Source organism: Pygoscelis adeliae, unplaced genomic scaffold, assembly GCF_000699105.1.
Source record: "Pygoscelis adeliae isolate BGI_AS28 unplaced genomic scaffold, ASM69910v1 Scaffold156, whole genome shotgun sequence".
Classification (NCBI taxonomy): domain Eukaryota; kingdom Metazoa; phylum Chordata; class Aves; order Sphenisciformes; family Spheniscidae; genus Pygoscelis; species Pygoscelis adeliae.
In genome coordinates, this window is record NW_008825016.1 from 362864 (window position 1) to 378676 (window position 15813).

Below are 15813 nucleotides of genomic sequence, written 5' to 3' on the forward strand. Positions count from 1 at the left end.
TTTGCACTTTCCACACTAGGAAAATGAGTTTTACATGGCCTGAAATATCTACCTATCTTTAGGCTTCTTCAAAAAATAAATTCATGAACAAGCCCTTTAAAACTTGGTGAGGAAACAGAGTTAAGGGACTGGCTCCACCCCTAGGCGAGTTAGTGATGGTTTACAAAAATCTGTTGCACAAATGAATTAAAAATAAAACAGTGGCTGGAGAAGGGATGCAAAAAAATTGGGACTACAGGCTATTAAAAATACTTTTCTTGTCTCATTACAGGAACAGGCTAGCTGAGAACATTTACTTAAATTCTTCCTATGAGAATGTTTATACTTGCATTGGGATAATCCTTGTGGGGCTGATTTGGTTTGGGCCCTTAACGTGTTTAATCAGCTTTGTGTCAGTGGGAGACAAGTTATACTGGAGCCGTGTTGTTTGAGCTGATCACATTTTTTCTACTAAAAGAGAGAATTTCTACTCAGTTTCCAAGTGAAATATCAAATTAGATAATTAGGGAGAAGCACATGTAGAAAATATAAGTTAGCAAATGAGGACAGCTTTAGCAAAATATTTTTTAAAAACTTAAATATCTAAATTTGCAGCTATTAATTTATCTTTGAGTACTTACAAATCAAGGAAGACCAAGCAGCAGTAATACCTCCACAATGCATAGAGGGTTCTGAGTAGGCAATTTGCTTTTTCTGTAAATCAGAACATTATATTTAGCACATACTGTAGTTTCCCTGTGGGTGCACAGCAATAAAAGTCAAAACAAACAGATACGAATCATTTTTAAGCAGCATTCAAGGCGATGCATTGCCTGTTTGAAACGACACATTTGTACGTTGCAGGGTAGGGCTAGTATCCACTTCTCCTTTATAATTTGAAAGTCTGTGTTGGTTTATTTTCGCTCTGCTCCATGTAAGACAGGGCTATTTTGAAGCCTTTGGGGAAGAAAAAAGTAACCATCCAGCATGAAATTTTAAAAGTGTTTGGAAAGGAAACTCAGAAGATCTCTATCTTGAAGCCCATTCAATCATCCTTTACTTGGAACTGCTTTTAAATACTCTTCTACTGCAACGGCAGAAACTTCTCCGTACCAGCTCTGAAGCCAGATATGCTCAATGTTCATTTTCATGAAGAACCACTCATAGCTGCGAGGCCACTTTCTTACTACCGGGTGCCTGGAAGGACGAAGAAAAGAAAAAAAAAATTAAAAGATGTGCCAAAGCATATGCATAGTCTGCTTTTTAATTCAGCCTAGTGTGCTCAGCCAGAGTGAAACCTGAGATCTGAGAACCACCACCATTCATCTTTTTTGCCCTCCCTTGCAGTAAGGTTTATGATCTTCCACACCCCAGTCTGATGAGAACTGCAACGAAGGCAGCCAGCGAACACCACCTTCCCGCACTGCAGAACCCCATCTCTAAAGGCAGATGTTGTTTGGTCTCTAAGTAAGTGAAAAACAGTTGGAGGAGATTCTCTGAACGTGTGTCAGGGTTGTGCTTGTATCTGTTCAAATGAAACAGTGTTCTGAAAGTACTACATCTTTGGTAGCAGTTGTGGTACGGCAGGAGAGCTAATAAAACTGACTAGCAGGCAGAGCACAGCCCCTTCAAACTGTTACCTGCTAAAGCCTTCTCGTCCTCTATTTCTGTCTCATTTCTTGGGCCTGCCCTTACAGCTAGCTCGAAGAGACCCTCCTCGCCAGCAATACTGGGTGCAGACGCCTGGTCCCCAAGCCCCCACAAGTGCACCTGCAGGGGATGCTGTGGGGGGTGCTCGGCAGCGGTGCATGGAGCGGATACAACAGCTCGAGCCGCAGTGCTCACGGGAGCGCGGGGGAAAGCGGTGCAAGTCGGGGCAGGGTTGGCCCAGTGCCCCTCTGCCCCTGCAGAGGACCCTGCAGAGGATGGTTTGGCAACCTCTGGGTTGAGCTGGGGTTTCCACCATTTTCTGAGTTGTCCCTTAGAGCACCCACGACTGTGGCACTGGGAAGTGCCACAGCTGCTGCTGGCGTTGGATGGGGTAAGCCCCGGCAGCCCTCACCGTGTTGGTCGGGCTGTTGCTCCCTGACAGTGGAGCATCTGCTGCCAAGGTGCTGGCGGACTCTGGCTCGTGTAGGAATCTGATTTCTGCAAAGTGTGTAAAAAAGGCTTGTGTGCCAGTATAGCCCCCGTCTATCCCTGGTCCCATTTTTGCTATTGATGGGACACCCGCTGACAGTGTCCCACCCTAACCCCTTCCAGCAGGCTAGAGCAAATACTGCCTCTGGGCTGTTTTGGATCCCAGCTCATCCCAGTTTCCCAGCAGTATTTGACTGACCAGGCAGGGTACACCTGGAGGACCATCCCTGGCAGCCTGTGTGGGAGGCGCGTGCCCCAGCTAAGGTTCGGGCTTTTCACGCCTGTTATTCTGAAGACCCACTGGAGGGCATGGGGTGTGTGTGTATGTGTCAGGGTTGTGCTTACATCTGTTCAAGGGAGACCGTTCTGCAAGTACTACGGCTTTGGTAGCAGTTGTCGTGGTATGTCAGGAGAGGTAATAAAACCTGTAAGCTCCACCCTGCAAACAGGCGCGAGTCCAAAGGCAGCAGAGCTCTGCTCTGTCTCCAAGTGGCTGTGGCTGAAGAGCACTACCTGTCCTAAGGCGGAGAAGAATCATTAAAGGTAACAAATGCACCCTGGATTTATGGAATCTCTCCTCGGAGCCAGGTGAAATATTTTCGTAATCCCCAGATTATAAAGCACGTGCCTTACCAGAGTCCAACACTGACTAATTGCATTTCCGTATTTCGCTACCTCAGGAGTTAAAAGGAGGTCACACGGCTCTGCCTGTCGTTCCAAGCCACACAGGGGCCAACATGCTTCGTGGCCCCAAAGTAAAAATGAGGCTTGTTACTTCTCAGATTTTCCGTACCAAACGGCCACATCCGTATATTTGTCTCAAACCTGTGGGTTGCACTCTACTGTTACATACAGACCTGGAAAACATTGCTTGCTTGGCAAATTCCACTTCCTCCGGAGGCACTGTGACCATCTGTCCCGTGAGAGTCAGCCTGGCGCACCTTGGATCCTCTGGATCAATTACATTTTTTCTGTGCACAGAGAAAAATGCTCATGTGTAATAGCTTGGTTTCTTTGTTAAGGGTTTTGGAGAAATACGAATTCCTGCTCACATATAAAAAGCTGCGGTATTTGTCAAGCCTTGCAGGTCTTTTCTACACCTAGCTGTAATATTGGGGGGGCTCTTGAAGGAATACTCCCTGAAAGAGACCTCTGCTGTAGAGATTTGCTTAATCTTAATTTATGCTCTTAAAAACTGGATTAATATATGTTAGATTGTAAAAAATGTGAAAATGGCAGTTTTCCCAGACATATGTACAGACCTCAATTCAGGATTCTGAAGAGAACTAGTGAGATGGTTAGTCTGTGCCTATGCCTACAAAATAAGCGTGCATACATGTATTTGTGTGTAAAACATAAGGACTTTTCCTTATGCCTATCCTAGAAACTCAATCCTTGTTCATTTTTACCCATTTTTCAACTGCTTTACAGCAACGAGACAAGTAAGGTCTATTAAAAAAAATTCTCCAACTGCCTTCATCCTTCAGACTGAGACAGGGAAGGTACTTGTTTCTTTTTGGCTCTTTCTATACGGTAATAATAAATAACTCCCATTAGTAGCTGCGGGGCAATTGCTGACTCTGACATATACAATACAAGGATATAAATCAACAGTAAATTGACCAGTCACCAAAAAAAAGTGGTATGAATGACTGCAAAGGCCTCATCCTGGCAAGTGCTGAGCATCCCCAAGTCCCATTGCCAGCAGTTTGAGACCGCTCAGCATCTCACAGGACTTTCTCCCCACATAAGAACATAAGCCCGAAAAACTACATTAGGAAACGAAGACTGCATTTCTTCTTCTCTGTGTTTTAATCGGAAGCAGCAAATCACAGCAAATTACATCTCATCTGTGTGCCATTTTACTTAAAGATCTTGGCTTGAGCCCTTTAGCCTTAACTGTGTGCAATCTGCAATGTTGGGGTTTTTTTGGTTGTAATTCTCAACATGTGTCTATTGCATGCAGGAAACATATGGGCATCCTCCTGCAGCTAATTTAACACCTGCAGATTTCCCCGCAGATGGTTATGAAAGACCGGGTAGCTCACTGGATAAAGTATCTGCTTTTATAGATAGGGCCATGAACAGAGATACGCAAGGAAGTATAGCGGGCTGATTGATACTCAGCTATGCCCAGTAAGCACTTGGCACCGTCTGTAGCCTGAGCTTCAAAGAGCCGTTTGCAGTCACATCATCTCTGGGGTGTTTTTTCAGCATCCTGTTCAGTCTGGAGCAGCAGTTGTCTGAAGGGGGTGTTCAGCTTAACGACCTCTGGACAAACGCCACTCGTACTCTTTTTCCTCTACCATGCTTTCTGCATGGGAGGAAGGGCAGCTGCCAAAGATCAAGCTCAGACTTTCTGTTCACATCAATAAATAATGGTCTAATTTTCTCTAGTACATTTTTTTTTATTATGAAGTAATAAATGAATGGTGTTCTGCGTACCTGAAAATCTGCATTCCCTACCCTGGCACTGGGTTTATTTCTATCAGTGTGTATTCAGAGTACAAACTTGTCTTCTACGTGGTCACCTTGGCACGCTGTAGATCCTCAGAGCTAACTCCTACGGCATGCTGAAGATGCAGCTTCACAGCTGGCTTACAGTGGCCTGAGAGCGTCCTGTCCCTAAGCAGCACAGGTCCGTGGCCCGGGGACACCCGTAGCTCCTGGCATTTCTTTTGCATAGGCTTTGGGTGTTGTGTGGCCGTGCAGCGTCCACGGTCCAACGAGAAGCTCACCCACCGAAACACGAATAAATACAGGCGAATACAGTGTATGCAGCTGTAGAGAGAGGAGCTGAATCCCACAGACAAAGGGTGTCAGCCAAGGGCCTGCGTGTCCAGCAGCCAGGGCAGTGCAGATCCACACTCTCCCAACTGTTGGCCCTGGATAGCAGAGTCTTAAAGTCCATTTGAAGTGATCTCCTGATCTATTGTTATCTTTTGTGCTTAGTCTTAATACTGTATCAACACCCTCTGCATAGCTTTATATATTTAACTAGATGATTCTTAAAAATATGGGAGGGAAGGGACTTCTCACTAGCAAAATTTCAGTTCAGAAGGTTAAACTAATAACTGTGTATCTGTGTGTATGAAACCATTTCCTCCGCAGCCTAAGAGTATCGTAAAACAACTGAAGAGCCGGGAAAGGCAGGAGTATTTGCAAGTGCCTTTCTTGGGTAAAGCTCCTAGGTAAGATGTTGTTAATTACTTTCAGAGAGGAATTAGAAAGGGATTGTTATTAAAGGATGTCTGCATTTCACAGAATGGATCAAGGTGGTGGATTTGGGCGTGAGCAGGAGCAGGAGCAGTGAGAGGTTTTGGTCTGACACCTTCTCGAATTACAATTATTTGATCTTTTCGTGCAAGTACCTGTTTATTCTAAAAGTGTACTCATTGATTTTGAGTAGGCAATAGACCTGACCTTGCTGTGGTTAAGCAGTGAATCCTGCCTGCCTTTGCTGAGAGGGTTTTGCCTGATAGGACTAGTGTCAGATGTGACTCCTCCCCGATTTACAGGAAAAACTGCTCTGTACATATTTGGCTGACAACAAAACCCACACACTGTGCATCCATATCTGGAATGGTTTTATTGCTGTTTTTTTCCCCGACTCCTCCTTCTGTTTGCAGTTTCCTCTATGTTCGCATGACACACACTGTGCATCCATATCTGGAATGGTTTTATTTCTGTTTTTTTCCCTGATTCCTTTTTCTGTTTGCAGTTTTCTCTATGTTCTCGTGAGTCAGGGTGTTACACTGATCGACACACACAATACTATCTTCCCAGTAAAAGTTATTCAAACTGAATTTTGCACATTGGAATAATATTCTGGAGAGTCAGTTTGTTTTTCTGGCAAATGAGGCCAGCTAATTATTTGTTGAGATTATTATGTTAGCTGAAATTTTGGAAGAGCTGAACAGGACAATGATACATTTGAGTTCAGTACGCTGTGTTATTACTGTGTTGGCTTTGCTTTTAGTGCTGCCTCTTATCATAGGTTTTCTGTTTCAGAATAGGAACCTTGTATTCTAATCTTACATTAGCATTAGTATTTTCTTTATCAAAGGAGCCCTTCATATTCTGAAGTAAATCTGTTTCTGCATCGTTTTTGGCATAGTATTTCCCTAATAATGTGTGATTACTTTTATACTTTTTAAACCATCAAAAATCACTAAACTTAGAGCTACCACTTCTAACTCCATTGTGAACGGGTCTTGAATTTTCAATGGTGCTACCACTGCAACTAATGTAAATGCAGGCTTTGCTTCCTAGGAGTAAAGGGATATAGCCAGGGATATATCTCATATTTTTACTAAAGAGAATAAAGGGATACCAGGGATAAATAGGTATATTTACTAAAATATTCCTCCCTCACATCTATAGAGGTCTAGTCAGGCATTTACTAGTCCCTTCTTGCCTTCTGTATAAATAAACACATATTCAGCCCTCAGTCATTGGGTTCCTTTTATCTTTATTGGCACAAGAACAAGTAGGTGTGGAGGAGCGGCTGTATATAACATTTGTGCGCTGCTGACCGGGGGCGAGGGGGAGGCAGAGCCAGAGGGAGAGACGGCATGCCAGTGACACTGTCTCTCTGTCGAAGAAACCGGGGGTGGCCTGGCAGGCCCTGTCTTTACCAGAATCAGGTCCTCTGTCTCCCTGGAGAGGAGTTCATGAAGGCTATGATAAAATATGAACTGAGGGGAAGAGAAAGCAGGGAACTGTGGAAGGAGACCAAGCAATAGGGAACACATTTTTTTATGCTTATGTAAAGTACGTACACTTTGTTGCAGAAATTGAGGGAAGCCAGATTAAAATGGAAGAAGATTCAGTTTATGCATTTCATAAGAACACAGTGCATTAAGAGAGATTATCTTAATTATTCATCTGATTTGTGAAGAGAGAAGAATTGATTGTCTCCGTTCCTCTGCTTACGGTGAGCAAACTAGGTATGCAGAGTTCGACCTGGTCCAGGCAGTTGTCTCTTGCAAGCATGTGAGATGAGCGCGTGAGCTGCATTCACTTACAAAGGTGCCAGCTTTACAGAGCTTAAGGAGAAGCCTGTGTCCAAGTGAAATATGTTTCCCAACAACGATGCAATGCCACGAAGCGCACTGCTGATGAACACGTCCCACTTATTTTACACTTCCGCGCTTTCTGGGTCATGGTTCAAGAGTGATTCAGAGTAAAGACTGCCACCTACTCATTAAATTGTTTACTACACTAGCCATCTCCTGGATTTTAATTAGAAGGTTCCTATACAACAACTAGCCAAGTCCAGATCCGGTGAACCCATAGTTCCGGCTGATGCGGTTATATTGGCACACAAGGTGATGATATTGGGACTTTGTCTCAACTCCCTTTCACAGTTGAGGTCTCTGCTTTGACTGACGATGCTCTGTCTCCTGGTTTCTGACCAAAAGTATCCCTGAGTATTAGCTTCACTCTCAGCCTCTGCAGTCCGTTAGTGAGGTGAAACAGATCTGGCACAGATCAGCAGTAAAGGCAGAACAGGAGTTTGGGAGGCACTTGGGAAGGAGAGCCAGGTGTCCCCAAGAAGAAATCGGTAGGAGGAAGGTGAAAGGGTTCAGTAATGCTCCAGGGACTGTGGGGGGGGAAAGCAGGGGTCCGTGGAGGGGAATCTCTTTTTCTTCTTCCCCAGCTTCCTTTTCCCACAGAGGAGCTGCCGTCCTTCTCCTCCAATCCCCTGAGGAGACAGGACTTTCCATCCTTCCTGTCAGGATCCATAAATCCTCCCCATCTCCCCTGAACGCAGTTCTCCCTGCCCTGCGAGAATGCACTGCTTTTACCTCTCTATTTTTGAGCAGAATGGAAGGTGAAAGAAGTTGGGGAAGAGCTTTCTCCTATTGCAGAAAAGGAGAGCCGGAGAGTCAAGAAGACAGCCCCAGAGAACACCTTTCCTACATTTTTTTCTACTTCAGAGCATGCAGCTCATGTGTGGCATAAGGGCAATGACTTGTCTCCACACATCCTAACCTTCCTACAGCGCAGCAGCAGCCATACGAAGCCATGCGATTAGGAGGTGGGGGCTGGCTGCTGGAACAGTGCATCCCTGCCACCTCCCACGGGTGCAAGGTAGGCACCCTGTCACCCTGCGCAGGGCTCCTGTTCGCCTAGCCCCAAACTGGGCAGGAGGTGAAGACTCGGGAGTTATTTTCTAGTATATACAATACAACATAGGAATTTTTGTCCCCTAAAATCTACAGAAAGGAAGGGAGGAGATGCTATGTCCTCAGAGAATTATTGTGAAGTGCTTATAATTTTGATTCATAAATGTGATTAATTTTGAAAAGCAAGTTATCCTCCTCATACATTTCATTTGCTCACCACTACCTACCAGAGTCTCTGAAGCAGAAATAATGTATTGGTGCTGTTAATCTGTGTGGCATGAACATCAAACAAAATCTCTGCTGAAAGCATTTTCATAATCTGAAAAGCTGTTGCTGGCCGTCAGCTGGATACGGCTGGGCAGTTTTGCCCTGCCCTGCTCCGATTCTGACAAGAATTTCTTTATCAGCCGTGTTTGAGAGCTGGCAAAGATAGTTAAAAGACATCTTTGCTTTTGCTTTTGGAAGAGCAGTCTTCTGTTCTGAATCTGAAGTCAGGCTTGGGAGCTGAAGAGTATTGGTACAATGGCTATTCTGCATCTAAGTGAGCCTGTATTCATAGTATACCTGTTTTCGTGTTTTAAATAATTTCACTCTTCCTAGAAGATAATCCTTCCTAGAATGTTTTAATGAGAATTTGTTAAGCGAAGTCAGTCTGTTTGTCTGTCTTCATCGACAATAACAACTCATTTCTTCAGCTGAACTCTGTGTTTCAGACAGGAAACTTTTATATAGTTTAACCATAGGCAATTCACAGGGAAAAAAAAAGAATAACAGTATCAACTATTTCTGTAAACAGAGTCAGAGAAACACATACTACTTCACTAGAAAGCGATTTTGGGAAGTTGGTTATTTAAGAATACAGGAAAAAAAATAGTAATTTAGAGTTATATTGTGTGCATTAGGTCATGATGATAGTAGGTTTCATATTTGACTTTCTAATTTGGTATCTTCCTGATTTTTTTAAATACAGATTTTTCAGAAACAGCTACTGACATAATTATTTGCATATGACTAAAAAGGGCCAATATAAATACCAGAACTAGAAATGTGTCTGTGCCACAGAACCAGGAGGTGGATCTCAAAAATTGAGGGATGTCTGGATTCAGGTTTTGTCTTCTGCATGCGTCATTTCTCTTTGTGTGAAGGTGCAGTGCCAAATTTCTTTGTTATATTCATCCTCGTATTAACAGTGACTCTACAAACCCAGAGGCAGCTATACGTTGGATGGCCAACTGACATCTCAGAAGTTGTGTCTGCCACCCATGGCAGGCTTATCGGCTCTCCGGATTGCCCTGGAATGAAGTTGGCATTTTTTGCACGCTGTCGATCCACCACGCAGCAGGGACCCTAACCCACCAAATTACTCTCCTCTTCCCGCGGCCTGGTGGTATCCAGCAGCTCAGTGCTTCCCATCAGCCTTTTCAATGCGGAGTTTAGGAAGCCTACGGAGCCAGCTTATATCCACTGAAGATGTCTGCCCGGTCACGCCAATCCGCTACCTCAAGCAGTAGATGAGCACGGTGGGTAAAATGGCTCTGATGGAGCCACCCCTGATGCAGGTCGTAAACCAGGAGAGGAATCCGAGTCCCTCAAAATCACTCGCAGTCTGCAGTGTGGATTTGAAACACCGTCCTCCAAACTAATAGCAAAGGAAAACCAACCAGTGGACTGACCCCAAAGCTCGTTGCTTTTCTTTCTTTTTCCCTTGTGTGAAAACTAGCTCATGGCAGCCGTGTAACTGCTCCTTCTCTAAGAAAGCTGCAGTTGGTCCCTACGAATGTGCTGAACCCGATGTCAAGGAGGCGACACATGTTTGAAATTCATTGCCTGTTTTCCAGACTGCAGCTGTAATGAGGCAGGCCCAGGAGCTTACTTGGAAAGGGAGATCCTCTGAGCAGCCTGTGTGTTGGGAAATGCGTTTAGAACAATAGCTGCTCTATTCTTTAGCGTCAGGCTCGGTCTTGCTCCCTCTGAAAGCTGTAAGAATGGGACTCAATCTTTTCAGCTTGTCTGTGGCATACGCATGCCAGCTTAGTCTATTTATAGCCCTGCACCATTTAATTTTTCTTGCCTCTATTATCCATTTATCAGCCGTCAGATAGGACGCAGTGTAGCTACTAACGAATGCTTTCTGTAGCCTGGCCATCAGAGAGCTGCCTCAGAGAAGTGCAGCCCGTCTCCCTCTGGGAAATGGCAATCTCTGGGTCAGAGATGAGGAATCCAGACTGTAGCTGCAGCATTCTAATGTCTTGCAATTAGTGCCTATTCAGATGCATCGCAGCTCTCTTTCTTTCATTATTAAATGTTACGTCTCTTACTAGTTTAGGCTTTTCACATGTTCTCTCCAGCTGATTAAATATTAAGGCTGCAGCACCAAAAAGGCTGCTCTGTATTCCTCACATCCCCGAAATGGAAAATATTTATTATCAAGGTTTGAAACTTGAGTCTGTTCAGAAACAAAACAAATGAAATTCGCTACTAAATAAATTTAATATCAAACTGATGTACACGCACACAAGTCACTTGATACTCATTAGATACAAGAAGACTATTGAAATGTCAGCTATGTTTTCTTTCTAAAGGCCAGAGATTTCTTTTGCATGCAATAGGTCAGAAGCGTTTTTCAGGAGAGTGCCACATACTCCCAGGAGCATTGACTACAGGCATCGACCAGCTTTCACATTTATTTTAGTTCTTACAACTCAGAGTAGGTTAATAATGAAATTCTAATAAAATTCCACATGAAAACAAGCTACAGATTCATTGCTGGCGTACAAGGACATGAACTTTCTCATGTAGAGCGTTATTCATTTAGCTATTTTGTATAATTATTTTGAAGCCAAAACAATTAATGATGCCCTTGACCAAGAGCACTTCTGATATTAAAACCATCTATAAATGACACTTTCCTTTGTGAAGGAAACCCCACAGATACCGTCTTAATACTAGCAGGACCTGAGGTCACTCTGAGTAAAAGGTCTTGCCTCTCATACAGCGTGAGTGAAGGAGCGAAGAAACCTGCTGTACAAAACCTGAGCCACCACATAAAGCTCTGCACGAAGGATGCTACGCGCTGTTTGCATGGCACCGCCTGGCTCTCTCAGCAGGTGGAGCGCACCCCGAAAGGGATGCTTGGGCTGCCCGCGGCAGGCGGTAGCAAGCTGGCTGTGTTACCAGCAGCGCATCCAGTGCTGCAGGCAGCGCTGGGGACAGGCGACCCCAAGCACTGGCAGCAGGGTCCGGACACGCTGCTTGGTTTCTTCGCTGTTGCACCGCCCACCTTTCTGTGGGGTAACGGTAGGATGCTGTACAGGGCTGCAGTTTAAGACGTTGCTAGTTTAAAATGTAAAAATCACTCACGGGTTGCTAGTTTAAAATGTAAATTCATTTCTGACCCTGGTTACAGAGGGAAGGGAAGGAAGAAAGCTGAAGTCCTAGTGCCCACATGTGTTCTGGCTGTGAGACAGCCCCAAAGCTTGCTCACATTTTCCTAGCTATCATCAAAACCACAAACTGCAGCTCAACAAATGCCCCAGCTTTTCATTCTCCATATTGTTTGTTCTTTGCACTAATGCCAGCCATCATCTGTTCCAGATGAGAACTCTCGAAATAATGAAAAACAAACTGAATGTAAGAACAAAATAAATAACGCAAGGAGCACTGATCACACTCTGAATCTGTGTACTCAATTCAGTAGTAAGCTCAATATTTAGAGTATGGTTACATGCTGTCCTGGTTTCGGCTGGGATAGAGTTAATTTTCTTCCTAGTAGCTGGTACAGTGCTGTGTTTTGGATTTAGTACCAGAATAATGTTGATAACACACTGATGGTTTAGTTGTTGCTAAGCAATGCTTACACTAGCCAAGGACTTTTCAGCTTCCCGTGCTCTACCGACTGAGAAGGCTGGAGGTGCACAAGAAGCTGGGAGGGGGCACAGCCAGGAGAGCTGACCCAAACTGGCCAAAGGGACATTCCATACCATGTGACGTCATGCTCAGTACATAAACTGGGGGAAGCTGGCCGGGGGGGCCGCTGCTCGGGGACTGGCTGGGCATCGGTCGGCGGGTGGTGAGCAATTGCATTGTGCATCACTTGCTCTGTATATTATTATTATTATTATTATTATTATTATTATTTCAATTATTAAACTGTTTTTATCTCGACCCATGAGTTTTTCTCACTTCTACTCTTCCAATTCTCTCCCCCATCCCACCGGGGAGGGGGGGAGTGAGCAAGCAGCTGGGTGGTGCTCAGTTGCCGGCTGAGGTTAAACCACAACACATGCTAAAATGAGGATGTCCTATTTTCCTCCACCTTCTCCTTTCCCCTCTCCTTTGCACTCCTCTGGCTCTTGGGGGGCTGATTCAAGTTACTAACCCAGCAGAAATCTAATCCAGAAAAAAAAGGAAGATGTTTCTGCTCGGTTGCTGAGCTAAAATAGGCCCACCATATGGTCAGCTGAAGGGAGGGGGTGGGACTGCATGGCCAGGAGGAGCAGCGGCCATGGGAAGAAAAGAAGGACTGGCAGAAAACCTTACTCTTATCATCAGGTTAATTTTCTTCAGATTTATGTTTCAACTCAGGGTCAGGCAAAGCCCAGAGCTGATGTGAGAGAGAGGGATGGGGAGACACCACGCGACTGCTGGTAGGGAGGGAGAGCAGGGATGTGGCCACTGGTAATTAGTTTGGCCTAAGCTGTCTTGGAAATCCAGGTTTAGCTCCTTGGCAGTGCCCAGAGAGCTCTTCTCCCCAGAGACCACGGTCTCGGGCTGCGGAGGGAACCAGAGAGTCAGGTGGCAGAATCCAGGCTGCCCTGGCTGCAAGACAAACAGCAGTTCGTTCTGGCACACGGAACAAAAGTGTAGCGGTTTGGTTTGGAAATTAATAGTTACTTTACTTAACAGAAAGACAGCAAATACATATTCTCGAAGGGTTGTGATGTATATGAGTTTCATATTTCTATAAATCACGCAGCATTTCTCTTTTGTTGGTGAATTGGCACTTTCCAAACAGGTAAATCAGGCGGTGATGTTGCTAAAACATAAAAGGCAAAGACTTTCAAGAGTGGATGTTTAACGGCAGGGATGAAAGGCCACACTTAAGTGCCTAAATGGGTGTGTAGTTTTCAGAAGTGCTCAACACCAGCAGTTATCGTCAATGGCAGCTGCTCTGAGTCTTGAGCCTCTGAAAATAGGGCATTGGGTAGGTGCTAGAACATCGGGCTTAACATACATTTTTAAGCACTTGGTCTAGATCTTCAGCTCACTATTTGATTGAATGAAAACGCTTAGAAAGCAGCACTAAGTTCCATTAGCCTGTTATGAAATAACTGATACATTTACTTAAATTTGAAATGATTAATTAAAAATATTTAATGAAATAATTTTAAGGAACAAGCAGAACCATTCCAGTCTCAACTTCATCACTCTGTTGACCTTCTCAAGCATTCAAAGCTGAATTACCTTAACAGATGTTGCGACAGAAGGTTCCTATTAGGTGTTTGACGTTGCAAGAGGAAGCCATGATTTCCATTCCTTGGGAATGGGATGTCAGCCTGAAATCGCTTGTACTGCTTAGGACTAAGAAACATTTCGTTTTGCCACCATATAACTCTTAAGAAAACAGTTATGTTCTGGAGGGAAATACAGACAAGTGCAATAGTAACGTGCTTCATATTTGCCATTCACTGCTTTTTCCAGTGTTGCTCAGCTAGCAGGCTTTAGAGGTGGGACGATACCCAACGCAATCCCCAGCTGGGGAAATCTGGGATCCAGTTCTTAAGAGAAACCCCTCCTCCCCCAAAGAGGACCTTAAGTTGGGATAAAAACTTTCAATCCTGGTTCTTTCTGAAGCAGCCTGTAATTTCCAGTTCTTCTCTCTCTCTCCTTGGAATATCAGCTAAGATCTGCTTTGGTAATGGAGTCCTGTCTGACACAACTTCGGTGTCACATACCTCGTCACGTAAAGAGGCCTTTGGAAATAACACTTCACACAAGGGTGACCCAGCCAAGTTTGCCACATGTTGGACTGTAAACAAACATATGGCAGAGATATGTCTTTTTCAAGGAGACAAGCATGGAGGGGAAAACTGAATCATCTTCGCGTTTATATACATACATTTCACACACGTAAAGCTTCAGTGATCTGGAGTTATTCACTGTACATATGATGAGGAAGAAAGAAGTCAACTCACTGCTGTCTCTGGAGAGACAAACCTGGGGCTGGCTGTAGATCAACAAATCTCAGACCTGGCTTCCTTTATGTGGGGGATCGTTTACCGACTGTTTGTGATATACAAGGTGCCAAAAGTTTGTGATGATATCATATTCAATCATACCCTCTGAAGAGGTGGAAATCATACTGAGTGGCGTGGTCCTGAGTGTATAACTTTTGAACTGAAAGCCTGAGATCCCCTTACAGACCCTGGAGAGCTAACGCCTCGTCAAGGCAATCAGCAGGGCCTCCAGAGCAGAGCAAGGATGTCTGCTTTACCGTGACTTGGATAGCCCTTGAAACAATATGGACTTCATTGACAAGATCGCCATGGCCTATAACGGGATCTTGAACACCTAGATTTTATCTGCCACCTCCAAGAAGAGATTAAAATTTAGGTATGTTAATGTGCGAGCTGAAAGCCACCGCAGCTGTTGATGCTACAATATACTTCAGTGACACTTCTGCTTTTCTTTACCATGCTTTACTGGGGGAACTTACTGCGAAGCAAAGCTAAGGAGGAGCTTGTAGCTGATGGTGAGAGCCAAAAATAAATGCAAATGCAAAATGTGGGGACCCAGCATTTTGTTCTGAGGACTCTGTTCTCACTGAAGGTGATAGTAGGCAGATAAAACTCTGTTACCTGCAGAAATTTCCGTCTGCCTCTGGCAGGGTCAGAGAAGCCACGGGATTCTTCAGGAGATCTGCCACAGTGTTATCCTTCGGTGTCACATAAAAGAAAGGGATTCCAGTGCTGTTATTGACGGGACCGTCGCTGAGAAGTAAACAGTTCCCATAGGGCATACCTTGGATCTGCAAAATCCAGATAAGCAGCTGGTTACATCTTTGCACATAGACGGTTTACAATGTCGGGGATTCCCTCAAGGGCTCCAGCAGAGAAGACAGCAACCCCCAGTTGCTCAGTCTCCCACTTTCTGTTGTCATCATGAGACAGACCTTCTTCTAAATTAGATCTATCATGCTTCTATGAAAACAGATCTCTCCTCTATTTCTTCTTTCCAGTCCTGTCCATAAGACTATAGAGGACATTTTCTCTTCCACCATATTAAAAAAGTGTAAGTGCATTAAAATCAATGCCATCAGTGTCAAGAAATGTTTACTCCAAAACAGTGCTGATACCTCTTTTCAAACCCGAATGGATAGAGCCCAGTTTAGCCTTGATTCAACCTGCTTTTTATGCTAATTTTGCCTCCCCTTTTGGCCTTGATTTGCAATGTGATTGCATCGGTTTGCCAAGAGAGAGGGGAAGGCGTTTTAGCTAGAGTTGTGTTTAAAGTCAAGCTGGACGTCAGCTCAGCTGCCTGGGCAGGAACCTCAGCTATGGCGGGG

The 15813-nt window shown here is 44.5% G+C and overlaps 1 protein-coding gene across 1 annotated transcript in view; it reads right to left on the reverse strand.

Annotated features, from left to right (window-relative positions):
• Positions 1-957: 957 nt before the first annotated feature.
• The window catches only part of CREG2 (cellular repressor of E1A-stimulated genes 2), a 22149-nt gene continuing 7293 nt past the window's right edge, over positions 958-15813 (reverse strand). Inside the window, exons 2-4 of the mRNA XM_009326286.1 lie at positions 15107-15307; positions 2976-3089; positions 958-1176 (exon numbers count right to left, since the gene is read on the reverse strand). Coding sequence (XP_009324561.1) covers positions 1029-1176; positions 2976-3089; positions 15107-15307 — 463 coding nt within the window. The 3' untranslated portion in view covers positions 958-1028. The remainder of the gene's footprint in view (positions 1177-2975; positions 3090-15106; positions 15308-15813) is intronic.